General features: G+C 40.5%; 1 protein-coding gene across 1 annotated transcript in view; it reads right to left on the reverse strand.

Annotated features, from left to right (window-relative positions):
- The window catches only part of LOC104295600 (probable acyl-CoA dehydrogenase 6), a 93,246-nt gene that overhangs the window by 65,648 nt on the left and 11,277 nt on the right, over window positions 1-16,321 (reverse strand). The window contains exon 2 of the mRNA XM_009895370.1: window positions 10,960-11,080. Coding sequence (XP_009893672.1) covers window positions 10,960-11,080 — 121 coding nt within the window. The remainder of the gene's footprint in view (window positions 1-10,959; window positions 11,081-16,321) is intronic.

A 16,321-nucleotide genomic window follows, 5' to 3' on the forward strand; every position in this document is an offset into this window, starting at 1 on the left:
AGGTCTCTGCCAACAAGGTCAGCTGCAAAATAACCAAGAGAGCTGCTCAGATTTCACTGGCACCACACCGCAGGGGCAAGACTGCAACACACTCTGCCCAGCACACCTAATCCATCAGTCCTGCTCAGCGCTCCTTCCACCCCTTAAGACTGCTATCGTTTTACAGAGACGTGGGGTTGTGATATTTTCCCATCCTTCGTTTTCACATTGGGTTGTGCACCCATTCCCCAGGGTGACTGCAGTGACGCCTGGTGCAGTTTGCCACGAACGTTAACTGTGTGCGTTTCCACTAAAAGGTGATCTCTGCACCATCCTTTGAAAACATGCAGGGGACCAGATAAACAAAACCCACTAAGACCACTACATTAAACTTACAGCATGTCAATGCTAGTCTGCAGAAAGGGCATCTTACCTAAGCAGGACATAAAAAACCAAACCAAACCAACCAAATCCAAACAAACCAACCCCTCAGCAGCTTCAAAAAGGTACATTTGCTTATATTCTTTTTTTGGTCCTGTGAGGTGCGCATAAAACGAAAATCTGAAAAACCCTAGCACAAATCAAATAATGTCCTTTCCTTTCAATTAAAAATCTAAGAAAAAGAGCTATCAATTCATCATATCTTATCAATGTCCTCTCTCTACTGGATTACAGTTTGCAGGAAAACACATTGGTGGTGTTATCCTTGGACATTCTAGATTACATTAGAAAAAACAGATGAAGTGTGAGTACCTGATATTAAGCGGCAACCAGTTCACAGCCACATCCCTTAGGAACCAAAGCAGTAAGACCAGGCACATAATGCATTTAAGCATATATTTAAATGAAAGGGCTAAAGGTATGTTGTGCTGCATGATCAAAGTTTTGAGGAGTAGCTGACAGGCCAAGGAGCACCAGGTTTTCTGGTCAACTCCATCAACTGCCAGGAATATGCTGTCCATAAGAAAAAGTCCAAACATTTTATGGTAGATTTAAAAAGAGTGGATAAACTTGCATTCTAGATTGATTTCTTCTTTTAGCAAAGGCACTCTCAAATCTTAATTTCTTAAAGCACAACATTTAAGCATATATCTAAGTGCTTTGCTGAGAAGTCGTCTGCTTGGCAGACCATTTATGTTTTCTAAGAATAGGGCAAGGAACCTAATTGTAAAAACTCTGAGACCCATGAATAATCCTTATGATTACTCTTTTAGTGGCAGATTTAATAATTTCATGCGTCAGGCAAGACCCCTGAGCAGCGGCTGGAACAGAAAACTTGTAGGTCAGACAGATGGACAACTTCCTCCTGGTAGGTCTAAGCTCCAGACACAGCTCAGCCTGATCGCCCCTGGGAGACTGCCAGCCCCAAGGCACCGCCGAACCCCTCAGCTCCTGGGAAATGTTACAGAATTGAGCAATTGTGCTGAAATTTGTTGGGAATGCTGGGGAACGGGACGGGATGCTGCTTTGCATAGCAGCAGCGCAGGAGAAGCAGAGCCTTCACTTCTCCTTTGCTGTACCTATGTATGGCTGTCAGAGGGTGTAGGGAGATGCTATGGATAACAATCACAGTGGTGTGTTTTTAAACACTATCTACAGCTCCTTTTTCATTCAATTGAGCCATAATGTGGCACAATTCCTCGGGAAAGAATAAAAAATGATGAAAAAATGAATCTTGGAAAGAATAAGAAATGTGGATCGTAACCGGTGAGTATTTGTGAACACTCAGCCCACACATTCTTGAGCACTTAAAATATTAGATTTATCACTTTATTTATCCCTGTCAATGAAACAGAAAGAGTCCCAAACGAAGTCTGGTCAGCTAAAAGAGTGAAGTGCCCTAAACAACGACCAGGACAACCAGTCTATCATCACCAAAGCTTTGGGGTGAGGAAGATGCATCAGGGGTATGTTGCTCCCTAGACCGAGCTCCATGGCTGGGTCACAAACTGACCCGTCCTGTGTTCCACAGAACCACACATGTGGGGGGCCTAACACGAATCTCATACCGACTCCAGATCGGTGAAGGTTTCCATGGATTCAGAAGTTCGAGGCATATACCTCTGAGCACCTGAAAGCAGCTTTCCCACCAGGAATCCCCACAGCAGTGGCAATTATTTGGCAGAAAAAGAAGTAAAAGTCTTCACAGTAGAAAGCCTCCCCATTGCAGCAAGTCTCCTAAGTACTGCTTATGATATCTCAGCATTGGGCTACAGCAATGCTATTTTAAATAGTAAGATTTGAAATGTGAACTTTGCACAGAAAATGAGGATGGGCCCTTGAAATACATTAAAACCAAACCACCAGGCAACATTGGGCCAAACTGCCTAGCTGGATATTCCTTTCTTTAAAGTTTTATAGAGGTTTAAAACAAAAAATATCATCAAAGATTCCTTCTCTTCACATAAAACGTATGTGTAAAATGAAACATACTTTACTGCAATATATATATTTATAATGTATATACAATCATGCTTATCATTACAAAGTACTACGCAGGACAGAATATTACGTTTCCATATGGGGTTTCTCAGACCAGTTTGATAGACTTCAGAAATATTTCAGAATAAAACCATTTTTTTCCATTTCCTGCTTCACCTACTAGAGGATATCATGCAGTCTCGGATATAAGTATCAATGTTATATGAGCGTAAAAAATAAAATCAAAGTAGACCTAAATGCAGTATAATCATAAGTCCCATGTCACATGCCTGGAAGTTAACCATATCTAGTTTTGTTGAGAAATGGTGCTATTTATTCCACACAATACAGCATGATTAAAAACACTGCAGTCTCAGTTCTCTGCATCTTTACCTCAAAACGTGCTTGTTCCAGACCATCAGATGAGAAAGCCACAAATTGCCAGCTCTAACCTTACCTAAGTATTAAGCCCCAAGGAGCTAAAGTCCTTATATTGCTATCCTTCCCTGACATCTTTTTATTACTGTGTAGTATACAAAGCTATTAAGTGTTGCGTGCATTACTTATCCTGTAAGCAAGTGGCCTGCCACACGCATATTCACAAATACTGGGTGCATGCTTTTGTCTGTCCTCCTTTCTGTGATAAATGCCAAAAAGGATTAGTGCTATCCCGAGGAGTCCAGTTTACAGCAAGGGAAGCCCTAGAGTTGTGCTGCAAGGGTAATGATAAGATTCACAAAGGTGGCTGTAGTGTTAGCCACCTGTCAGAAAGGGAGAAAGATATTGCCAAGACCTGATTTTCACTTATACAAAAAGGCACTTCACTGGTATGGGGACCTCTGGACTTCCTTACAGATGCTGGAAGGACTAAAGGCTTATGCAAGATCTCCAGGAATTAGACTATTAATGATGCTTATCATTTTGCATGAACTAGGTCACTAGGGATGAGAAATGTTAGATCAGAATTGGAGAACCAAAACTAAACACATTTCTTGTCTATTTCTTTCTTAATTTCTTCTTATTTAGCTACACATGTTCTGGTTTGAGCAGGCTGGACACCAGCTTCTTATCTTACTCATGCATTGGGGATAGAAACACTTGGCCAGGAACAACACAGTCTTGCTGCAATCTTATTAATCCTCTCTTCAAGTCAGATGTCAAAGTTTGTAATTTGCTTATCGACCTATGGGATCTGCAAGCGTTGACAAGTCAACAACTCTTCAGAGGTTTTCCATGTCAACCCTCAGAATGACTGTTTCACAATATTTTTCCCCATTTCAGCCCCAGGAAAGAAATCAATCTTCACTCCTGGCAGTTAATAATGCAAAAGTGAGTGGGTAAAAGTGACTCAAGCATACGTCTTACAAAGATAATTTTCCCACGCTCTCCACACTCGGTGTACTGACATGTCTCAAAGTTTAAAAGGTGCATTTATACCTTTCAGAAAGCTTTCCCTTTATGCCATCTGGGTATATGACAGATGTCAAGAATCTGGCATCAAACTTTTGAGACTGGGAAAACACAGTTATGTGTAAATTAGAAAGACTTATAATACCAAATTTATTTTATTAGAAACTCATTCATTGGTCCATGCTTTGTCAAGAAACAATCTTGCTATTTGATCCACAGAAGTAAAGAATAAACTCAACTCCTCTAATGGAAACTCCCAAACAGTATGCCTTACTTGATAACGTCTCAACCCTTATATTCTTTTTAGGCATTGTAATATTTCATATTTCTTTAATCTATTCAGCTGCCCTCTTTAGTGTAAACTCTTTTCCTATTCACAGTTATAAAATTAAGAACAGCGATTTGCCTCTTCAAAAATCCCCAAACCAAATAATTTTCTACAAAAGTGAAGGAAATTCAAACCAACATTATATAGAGAGACCTTCAGAAGCATGGGAACAGGAGGAAAACAAAACCAAGAACACCCCACACAAGAATAAAACAAAGAAGTCACAAAAGTTAACTGAAGTATTCAACTCAATCTAACAGTGTCCAGAGCACAGCTTCTGAAACAGGATGACCTCCAAATAAATGATCACAAGACACTACCAAGAGTCTTGATTACTTCTTCCAGTGTTCCATCATGATGTTATGTTGAGAAATAGCATCTGGCTTTTGGTCCAGTTTAGTGCCAACTCGTCAAATAAGTTTCCTCCCACAGGTTAGATCTGGCTCCTGATTCAGCACCTGGACCTCAGAGCAGTATACAGGTCCTCTTCTCACATTTTTATTGAAGTAAGAAAACTATTATTGTTGCAACTTCAGGATTAGGGGGAAGAGAAAACTCTAGCTAGTGATGAGATTCATCTGTCCTGAAGCTGAAGGCATGAGTACATAAAAAAGACAGAACCAGCTATCCAGTAGGTAAGACCACAGTTTGGATTCTGGAAACTGAGGTTCTCACTCTGACACTCCATTTCAGTGTGATGTTACAACAACATCTGCACCTTCCAACAGCTGTACCTTTACTTTCCCCCCCCCTGGCTTTTCCATCTGCATTTCTGGACTGTGTTCCCCTAAAGACATATACTTGCTATAGGAGTCCATATAGTTTTGTGCAACCGTAAAACTTCATTAACAAGCCTCATACAAAGCACTCAAGTTGGTGCATGCTTAACCTAAAGTAAAGTACAAGAGAGAAGGACGGACTCTCCTGCACCACCCAGGGCACAACCCCACGTCGTGCAGAACGGAGACAGAACAGTGACAACTGCTTGTAACTGTCTCTTTTCTACAGAGACTAAGCGCTCCTAGTCAGCTTCAAGACACCACGTGGATCTGCCAGTTTGTACAAAGCCTGTGATACGCAGAAGTGAATTTGGCATGGCAGGTACTCCATGAGAGAACCGTGCGTCAAGAGCTCAAGCGCTTAATTGCACATACATAGCTGCGCATTTGTTCTCAGTTAGATACTTCTAACTTCTTCCAGGAAAGAGGCACTTTTAATGTCTTTTTCAATACCATTTTGACATAACCTGTAACTACCGGTGGTATGTGCACCAGACCAGAAATTCCTAGTCTGTCCCTAAGGTATTGGTATACACATACCTGAACTGGACGAGTTACTGCTGTGTCCTGCATTACAAGTCACAACTGTGAGGATTTGCCTTATCTCAAGTACAAAAGCAGAATCCTAGGAACTAATCCGATCCCTCGACCAACAACACATTCAAAAGGAGATTACCTCTTCCACAAAGACTCGCTGTCCTTCAGTAAGTCTGTTCTCTGCTGGGTGTTTCTACAAAACTGCTGTTGTTCGCTGAACGAGCTATTCCCAGAGTTACTGCCGCAATTCCTAACCAGTCACGAAGAACGACGCACTCACGTTTCCAAGTCACGTGCAGAGTCAAGAAAACACAAAGATGAACTCAAGCACTCATTTCCTTGGTCTGAGCAGGAATATCTTATGATCTGTGAAATGCAGAAAAAAACCCCCTGTCTTCTCCTTACCATTTTCAATTGCATTTCTTCCTGCGCTTGGAAGATGCTAGACAGGACTTGAATTGTCAGCATTTCACAAGAGGGGAGGAGAAAAAAAAGTCTCGCCCACACAGAACTTACATGCACACAAACAAAAACCTGTTTCTTAAGATTTCAATCCAATCCACCAAATTAAGGTCAGACAAGCACCTGAAATTTCTTATACTTATCTGATCAAGATCTCCAAACCACTGCCAGCCATCACTAACTTTGTCATCAATTTGATTCAAATAAAACAGTGACTGATTTTGGTCTATTGTTTTTTAGAGGCTTATCTAAATTATTTCTTGATTGACAACCAGGTATACCTCCTAGCTGGTAAACATTTCAGACTGCTGATTTTACCGGTTCATTGGTATTTGAAAACATGGCACAATGGCTTCCTCTCAATCTTGTAGAGCTCAACTATTTTTAATTAACTACTATTGCACTCCTTTGTAAGTGAGAAAGAGAACAAGCAATTAGTTCAGCTGGTTATGCTTAAATCTACTAAACTGAGCACAAACACTACAGCTGGTCCACTCCCACCACACAGAAATGGTTTGGGCAAATTCATTCTCTTCTGATAACTGTATCCCTTTTAGCTTCTATCCATAGATAGAAAAGTTTGTTTCAGTTACTCTTTTAAAGGCCATAAAAACTCTGTTTCGCCTGAACTACCAAGTCCCTTTCTAGTGATAGAATTCACTGCTCCTCCACTGTCCTTCTTTTGCTCATTCCATATAATAGTAAGGCTCAGTATTACAGAAAGGGAAAAAGAAAAAAGAGAAAGAACCACACACACTCTTTTCCAAGTGACTCTCCACTCTCATGAAGTCTCACCAGAGAAATGTATACATGTGAAGAAGACAACAAAATTAACCTTAGAGGACAGTCTAGATCTATATTCCCACATTCAACACACGACACATGCAATAAACAGGCTTACCTAAGGAAATATATTGCATCATTTTCCAATTGCAGTTGAATCAATCATTTGAAACATTTGTTTTGTTTCATCAGATGCTTATCTGTCTCAAGTGATAAGAACGTACTGCTTATTACTTTCTCCAGTCCCATATCCAGCGTGAATCCAAGCAGTAGGGGAAAGGGACAGCGTAACACTATACTTTCCCATTCCCATACAAGTCTTACCACATAGTTTCCTGATTTTCCTGATATGTTTAAGAGCGTATTTCTGCAAGTTCACTGCTAAGTCTTTGACAGGAATAAATGCAGGCTACTATTTGGACACACTGTCATAATTATTTGTATGTGCAACTGCATTCTGGTAAATATTCCTACAGGACTGCCAGTGAAAACACTAGTGAAATACTCAGAGTGGGCATCACTGTCGCTTATGTCTCACAGTGATGCCATGTGAATATGCAGGACAGCATACACTAACCCCTTGCAAACCTTTATCTCCCTTCCTCTTTGCTTTCCCTGAGCCTTTACAGGATTTCTGTACTTATGCATCAGCTGATTAAAAAAAAAAAAAAAATTATCATCTGCGTCGGCATACGCAAGCACATAACAGTACGTTTTGAGCCTGTGCCTTTGGCAACACATCCTAAAATTTAGCAACAGCCAAGACTTTGACTCATAAACCATAGGATCACTAATGACCGCATAGATCTTTTCAACTTTTACTCCAATATCTCATCTAATCTTCACATAAAACACTCCAAAGAATACGTCTTGCCCACTTCCCTTAGCAAAACAGACAATGGCCAACTACCAAGACTGTTTAAAATACTTTTGCTCCCTACCCTAATATTTTCTGCCCTTAGCTTTGGGACTGTCAGTACCTCAATATCCCAGAAACCTTATAATTTGAGGAGAAACACACAGTAAACATAAATGAAGAATAATAAGTATATAGAGATGTTGGGGTTTCTTTCCCCTCAAACTAAATATTTCAGGCTGAACTAGTGGTTCTGTAAAACACATTTTGCATAGAGCAAAAAGACACTTTTTATGCATAAATACTGTTCACTTTTTCAGCATGTATTTTACTAGTAGGAAGAATTTCCTAATATAACAGAACAACACACACACTTTTTCCTAAGGAAAGCCTGTGCATGCACTATTTTTGAGTTCTGTAAAGAATACCAGAGCAGAAAAATGGTTCAAAAAGAAAAATCCTTCTCTGGCAGAGGACTGACCAGACAGCATAGTAAGTTAAATCCACTGATCATCTTCAGGATTCCCCAATTATGGGTGCATGGGTGGGCTTTGCCCACAATGTTTACATGACCCCTCCAACTAACATCCTGAACTACTGTACTACAGCACAACATTCACTAAAAACATACACAACTGTGAAAAAAATATACAGGAAAAACCCTGACAAGTTATTAGCCCACAACTGCATATGGTGAGAACTGATGGAGCCTTGCAATAAAAATAGTGCCCCAAATCAGTTCTCCAAGCAGAGAAAGTTTCCAGTGATAAGGGACACATGTAAGGCAAGTTCTTTTAAAAACCTGACTCCTGTTAAGCAGCTCATTGTTCACAAAAGGAATGGTGTTTACACAGGAAAAAGTCCAGTTTCAACAAATCTGAAATCCAACAGATGTTTCCTTCTATCTAAGCAAAACAAGTTTGTGACCTGTTTCTGCCCAATCAGAAAGCTTCAAAATTAATTCTACAGGAAAAAAAAAAAAAAAAACTGTACTTGACAGAATGACCCTGGAAAACAAAATCAGAAAAACCTGTATTTCAAAACTGGAGTTGCTACTAAAGTGAATTCACTCAAAAAATTTAGTCTTTAAACAAAATGCTTTACAAGCTGGGTTTGAAGGGATAAAACATGATAATTATAATTTTGGTTTGTGCTGGAAAGTCAGCCAGGTTGTTACTCACACAGCTCTGCATCGAATTAATGAACCTCTCTTTTCCAGACCTCTCCCAACATCCCCCCAAAACTCCCAGCTGCTCTTGGCTTCCTCAAATCTCTTAAGACCTCTCTTCCTCTGCACAGAGCAGTTAAATAGTAGAAGTGGCTGAGCAGAGTGTAAAAGGAATATCTCTTAATTTTATTTTTAATTACTACTACCCATACACACTAATCATACAGCAAGCACTTTGTAGAAGTGCAGAAAATAAAGAATTTCAGGCTTTGCCGAAGTCCTGCTGTTGAGACTGCGCTGTAACACACCTGACTGTTTCATTAAATCATCATGAGAAAGTTTAAGGACTTTCAAGATGTACCTGATGGTATTATACCATCACAGAACAAAGCTGGGTCTGGTGACATTCTGTTGCACAATGGAATGCTGCAAAGGCAGCATCTTCCAGGGAGTCGGTGCATTTTCTGTACCCAACAATACTTTGCTCTAGAAGATGAACTGAGGCAGACCCTGTGTCGCTGAGAATTTTATCCATTTTTTCATAGCTTTTATAAAATGCAGCTTCAGAGACCCAACAAATTAGACCAACAGCAGATAGAAGTGTCAAAGCCAAGGCTAAAATATTCTTAATCATGAGCATAACAAGCGTAGTCAGTGCATGCAACCTTCTGTGCCCATCTTTAGCTCCGCAAGTCCCTTCTTCACTAGATTTCACTCCAGTTATTTCTTGCCCTAGCTATTTTGTGAGCATTACGCAAAGATCCCACCTCCACAATGTTTTATGGGCAGGATGCTCAGCACTGAGGCTCTTTACCCTAGCTGAGGCCTCTGCATGCCCCAAGTTGAATATAACAAGAAGACGGGGCTGTAATGGGGGCAGCAGTGCAAAACACCATTATTACAACCAACACGAATATTAGCAGTGTGAAGGAGATCCCACTGAGACAGATTTCAAATCTGCCTATCAAACAATTACAGCAGAAGGTAGAGGTGGTTTTCTCCCTCCCCCAGTAATCCTATTTGTCCTTTAAATAGATCTTAAGTATAATTTCAAACTGTCAGCATTTTTGTAAAGAAATACCAGCTCAGACCTAATTGGATTTGTCAGAAAACCACAGCTAAACATTTCTGTGAGCTCCAACAGCTGAACAGCTAGAGAAAAAACCTTCCACGTTGGAATGTATAAGAATATGAAAGTTCATTTCAAGAGGAAAAATTTCCTTTGAAAGTTAAGTGGTAAAAAGACATAATTTGTTCCACAGTTCAAACCCCGTCCCTTAGCAACACGATGATGTGGTGTGGCATAGCTAAGGTTGTGTGACCTGCTCCATATAGACTATTATCTGCAGTTAACTGTTCAAACATTGTCACTTTGGGCTGCTCTGAGTTCACCACAATTGCTAAAGGTTTGTCTATGCAAACTTGCTTTTGTTTTAAACTTTTTAACCGCAAAGAAGAAAACGGAGGAAAAACCCTCAGCGAATTCTGACAGGGACACATTAACCGTAACATTTGAGAAGAAGTCATGTATCTATTTCATCGCATACAAACAAAAAAAAAATAAGGGAACATATATTTAGTTGAAGAGTCAAAATACCTCCTGCTCCTCTGGACTTTCTGACTTTTTTGCTCACAAATAAATATATGTTAACATGAAACTTGTTCTGTCCTTGCTATGTATATGATTAGCTTCTTGTTCTGTACATGCTCCTCTAGGCTGAAATAGTGCATTTTAAAGACAGTCTAGGAAATAATGGACTAAAATCCACACAAACCTCATCCTCTGAATGGCAAGACAGAATGTATTAGAATGATGTAGAGGTTACAGGTTAAGGAAGTATAATAGGTCAATCTTACAACACTTTCAATGCCTTCAAATTGTGGTTCCTTTAATGAAGACTGAGATTATTCCATATGTGTCTGGATCCAGAGGAAAAGAAAGTCATTATACAGATTGCATGTTGAAACTTGAAGCGATGGTCATTTCACTGACCTTAAAATAACAATCACTCAGGTTTTTAACGTTTCTATGTAGGAGAATATCAACTCAAGCACTCAGCAGCAGCATTTTCTCTATTTGCACAGTTGGTAACCAGCACTCCTGTGACTGAGGAATATAAGTAAACTTTGCACTGAATTCTGAACCATGCTTTGATCTGGGGCAAAAGCGACTTGAGATAATGTAATGAGTCTGTCACTGTCAACATCAATACTCGGCAGTTGTACACTCTCCTACCTGTTGGCTTATCCACACCAAGGAATCCAGCCTGTCCCAGGGTTTTAAATACTTTATGTGCTGGGAACTGTCCTTCTTCTTCCCACTTGTCCACAAAGGGATTAATCTCCTTGTCGATGAGCTAGATTTGAAAATAAATTTTAAAAGTTATTAACACAGACATTCCTACAGAAACACTTTTGACTACTTTTGTCTAAAAACTTTAATTTAAAAAGAAAAAAAATGTACAGAATTTTGACAGCACATTAATTTTCTTAATTTCTGTTGGATGTCCTTATTCTCTACCTGCTCACAACTACTACAACAGATGCAAAGAGGCAAATATAAATAATTTTTTAGCAATCACAACTACTACAACAGGAAGTTATCAGGGCTGGTTTAAGCCTCTCCAAGACCTATGAAAGTGGCAGTTTCCCCTCACCATTTGCTACACTTTCTAGAAACTGACAGGAAGGGAAACCTGGATTGGCCTCAGAGGGACCTTGCCAAAGAAGGTTGATGATCTGCTCATGATGACCACACACAGTACGCAAGACAGGCAAGGGGGAGAGACCTCATTTCCCCTCTCTTTGTTCCCTGCCCTTTGCCTGAAACCTCTCAAGGACATCAGCGCTGTTCAGGGCACTTGTGTCCAGTCTGCATTTAGACTTCCCTAGGATCTGACAAAACACACACTGGAAAAATATGGTCTTCTTCCAGATTTTATAGCGTTTCCAAGTCTAGTCCCCGAACAACTCTCAACTGGGCTATTGCTGTACGCCTTCCAAAAGTCAATGTCCTCAGCTGTCTGGCTACTGCCCTTGCTCTATTCAAGTTGCTGTCTTCCCTTCCAGCTATTGCAGGCAAAACACATCTGGAGTACAGACACTACGTTCAGTAACACTTCCAGGTTTCACAGCACAAGGATTGGACATCTCACCACAGAAACTCCCAGATTTCCCTGGCCATGGGAAGGGAGCAAAAATGGGCAACCTGCAGTTTTGCAGCCGAACTCTGAGCCCGGCAGTGACTCCCACACAGAGCTGGCTCCGCGTCAAACGGCCCTATGCCACGTGATGCACTGGGCTCTCGCGCTTTGCTCCACGTGCCTACCCACCTACTGTCTCAATAGCTCTGAAAAGGACCTATAGGTGTAGTGCCCACCCCCTGCCTATGTCCACAAGCCAAACCAGGGGTTGGCGCAGGCTGCTTCTGCCGTGTCGCCAAGTGCAGCATGCACCTGGGTCAGCACGTACAAGAGGGTCCAAATGCAAAACAGAAAAGCCACCCTGACCAAAACAAACACCAGTTCCCAATAGAAAGTAAATGTCTTTAATCCGTGACCGCAATTTTACTGCTACACTGTTTTACAAGGAGAGAATTTATAATTTTAAGAACTCACTCCTCTTAGTCTTTTCTCCACACTAAATAAACAAGTCCTGTGGTGCTCACTATTTCTTGAGCTGGAAATAGACTCCTCTCCCTCCCAAACTGCTGTGATCATGAGACCCTGCAGAGCCTTCTTCTGAGCTATCTATTTATTGCACATTCTTCAGAGAATTTCAGCCCATATATGGCTGCTTTCTGCTTCCCAGTCGGCCACAGAAATAAGGATACTTCACTGTTGGTAACAGAAAAATCACTTTTTCACTCCTCTCACCAAATTCTGAGAAATGTATATACTGAATGTTCCACTCATTCAGTAATTATCATCTCTCTCCCTCTCCTACACTGAATAACGTAGGTCTCATGATTAACAGTAACAAAATACTCACCAGGACACTATCTAGGAGACCCCACATTTAACTTTTATACTGCCATATCCTAGATGCTCAGATTCCAGCTCAGATGCCGGCCCTTAATGTTGAGTTGTTATTGTTTGTAACAACATCTGGTAATGTTCATTGGATTAAGTCCAGGGAAATGCCTGAAAGAGGTTATGCAGTACGTACGGAAAGTTATCGCAGCATTTTGATGGATCTTGGCAAAAGTATGAAGTGAAGGTACTAACACAGTTTTGTGCTTCTTATGGCTGGTACTGGGCCAAATGCTTCGCAGCCTACACACGAAGCTACCTTTGAAGTTAAACAGAGTCAGAAGAATGACTAAGGCATTAGAGAACTGGTTTTACGTCATTTCTACAGATTATGACCTGCTTGCTCCTGTGACTTTGAGTAAAACTCAAATTGTTTAACAAAGTTTAATTATTACTAGGTGAAGTTTGCCATGTGGAGTAAAACGAGATCTTCCTTGCATGACACAACAAAAAAAAAAAAAAAGAAGACAGCCTTGCTGCACAAACCACAAACACTGCATGCCCCTGAGTGGAAGAAAAAAAAAAAAAAGACTATCCCAGTCCAAATACTGATATCCATAGTTGTTTCTTAGCCACTGAACCATCCACTTTAAACTGTGTTTTTGAAAAGAAATGAAATAGGTTCTGACAAAAGCTTTTCAAACTTTAGACACAAATTGTTTGCAAGAAAAATCACACATGCTATTTACAATCATAAATAAGACTCTAAACAAACTAACCTACTTGCAGGCATGCAATCTCAGTTCTTTAAAAGTATCACCCCTCAAAATAAGCCTTCAGAAAATACATCCTCGGATAATTTGCACAGAGTCAGAGGGAAGGAGGAGGCTGTGGGGCAATGAGAGGGCAGATGGCTTGGATGGGAGAGGGGATTTGAGGAAACACCTCCCCTTACACCATCCCATACAAACATAACCCACAGTGCTGGAGAACTGCAGTGCCGGGCAATTGGCCGATGCTTCAGTACTGATTATTGGATATTATCATCCCTTGATACAAAAGCAAATTGAAACAGAGATATTTTCAAAGGTCCAAGCCAGCAATGACTGAAGAAACACATGCAATCACAGAACGTGTTTAAAACATCGCTAAAGACACGTTTATGTGGGTGCAGGTCAAATCATGCTGCATACCTAACCTCTGAATTTGCCCCTTCCCTTGGCTTTGGCCAGTTCATCACATCTGTGCCCCCAGAGAAATATTTCACGCTTGAACTAGTTTAAATCTTGACTAATTAACTTTGAATTAATTTTTTTTTTTTTTGAATGCACGCAGCTTTAAGAAGCAAACCCCAAGAGCTGCAGGCACAAATTATGCAGGCACTTTAACATAAATCATAAGGTAAACATGCAGTGTTTGACAAGTATACAGAAGTGAGCTTTCAGAAGTAGGTGAGCTGCTGGATTGTTTATTTTTATATGCCTTATCATAAGAAATGTGGAAATCGTGGGTGATAGCATTTAGACTTGCATCACTAGTATACTGACTGTTACAAGACCTAAAACTCCTCTCAGTAGAAATATTTTAACACAACGCACTGCAGATGCTATCTAACAGACATGAAGGAAATCTTTTTACCTGATTGAGCTGGCCAAATCTCAATGACATTTGGGATGTAAAGACAATTTAGGAGCCATATATCTTTCCCACCTGCTGATCAAGTACCAGTAAACCATAACAGAAACTCTGTTAATTTCCTGATGGTGAGGGCACAGTAAGTCTCATGTATGGGACTGGTGTTTTTCCCAAGCTGCTTCATCCGAACCACGAAGATGCACACCTGAAGAACTCAGCTGTGGAGGCAGCCTTGGTTCAGCCTACATCCCAGCAAGAGTTTGGGCTGCTCTCCAGGGAGCCTACGAAAGAATGGCTGCAGGGCTGATATCAGCTGTGAATTATTTCAAAAACCACTGTGGATATTTGCCCAGTCGGAAACCAATTGAGCCAACAAACTCACTTTGTGTTGAATGACAGTAAGAAAAATAAAAGTGTTTTCATTTAAAATAGTCTTGACAAAGTTTTGTGAAAACAGCACCTGTAGCTTCCTGCCCAGGAATGGGGAAATGTGGTGGCAGGGTTGGGGTGGGAATAGACACAGAAATTCAGACTTTTTTTTTTTTTTGTGTGTGTGTGTTATAGATTATTCTAATTTCTCTCCAAAACAGAGCAATGAAAATATCTCCCAAAAACATTGCCAGATAGTTGCACGTTTTGATTATTTTCCACTGGAAGTTAGTACACTGTTTAAATGAGAAAAGAAACAAAACCACACATTTGGGGATTTTTCTTTCACATGATGCTCAGTATTTTGTACTGATATTGTACCAGCACCTACCCAGAAACATTAGCAATTGCCATTTATTCTCACTGGATTCTAAAATAAATACACTATTTCTACAGCAGTAGAAACTGTAATTGAATTAATTTGGCTACTGAGAGTGTGTACAGATCTCCTTTACAGCAATTAAAGATTTATTCCCATTATTCACAAGCAAGTTTACTTTCTATCAAGCAATTAAAATCAGAAATTAAAGGCCATACCACTTCTACACACAATACCACTTATATCTATCCCTTATAATACTGTACAGTGGTACTGTACTTCAGCACACAATTAGTAAGATGATGAATCTTGAAAACAATAAACTGAATTCTTACAAAATGACAAGTTTACACTAAAGCTTCCTGTGAGTTATAACAAAGCTGAGATTAGATTTACTTACTAGAAAAGCAAAAGAAAATGTCTGAGAAAGAGGTATTTTGTATTAAGAAGATTAAATGGATTTAGTGGTGCCACATAACTGTACCATATTATGTTACAAGAGGCATTTTTTCCTTTAAATCAAGTTACAGTAATTGAACTTAGCTCTATTAATATAATAACCACAGATGACAAAATTAATGGGATTTTTAATGTAACAAAAAAGCAAATCAGTAAGCAACAAACCACTAATGACAGTTCTTCAGTGGTTGTATCTAGACATTAGCATAACACTGCCTTGAAAGGAAGGAGGTAACAGACCAGAGAGCCCTTTGCCTTCGACACCAGCAATAACTAAAGAAAACAATTAACAGCCCGCAAAACAACATTTCCCCTTGTGGTTATATTCACAACCACCAGCAGCAAAAACTGCACTGCGAGACAACTCGGCACCGTACAGATGCCAGTGCTGAGGACAAGACAATGCTTTAGCAAGACCTAAGGCAGAGTTGAGGTGGTCAAACCCACAGGCGATACCAAATGTGGCTGCCAAAACTCACCCCATGGGTACGAGGCAGCCAGGACCCCACCAGTGAGCCAGCCACCGTGCTGCCACCTGTGCAGGTCCTCTCAAGCTGCTCCTCAGGGTGGCTTACACATCCAAACAGCTGCTGTTCGTTTCCTACATGTTGGTCTCCATCAGGGTCCCCCCAAGGCATGCATCCCAAGCACCCCAGAATGAGTTTTCTAGCGTATATTCCCTGTTTCTTCTCACTCCTGAGCTTGGAGGCCATGGCCCCCTCGATTCCCTGACAGCTCCACCAAACCCCTAAACAAAGTTTGGTGGCCAATCCTTTCCCAGTAAT

Source organism: Charadrius vociferus, unplaced genomic scaffold (assembly GCF_000708025.1).
Source record: "Charadrius vociferus isolate BGI_N301 unplaced genomic scaffold, ASM70802v2 scaffold31, whole genome shotgun sequence".
Lineage (NCBI taxonomy): Eukaryota > Metazoa > Chordata > Aves > Charadriiformes > Charadriidae > Charadrius > Charadrius vociferus.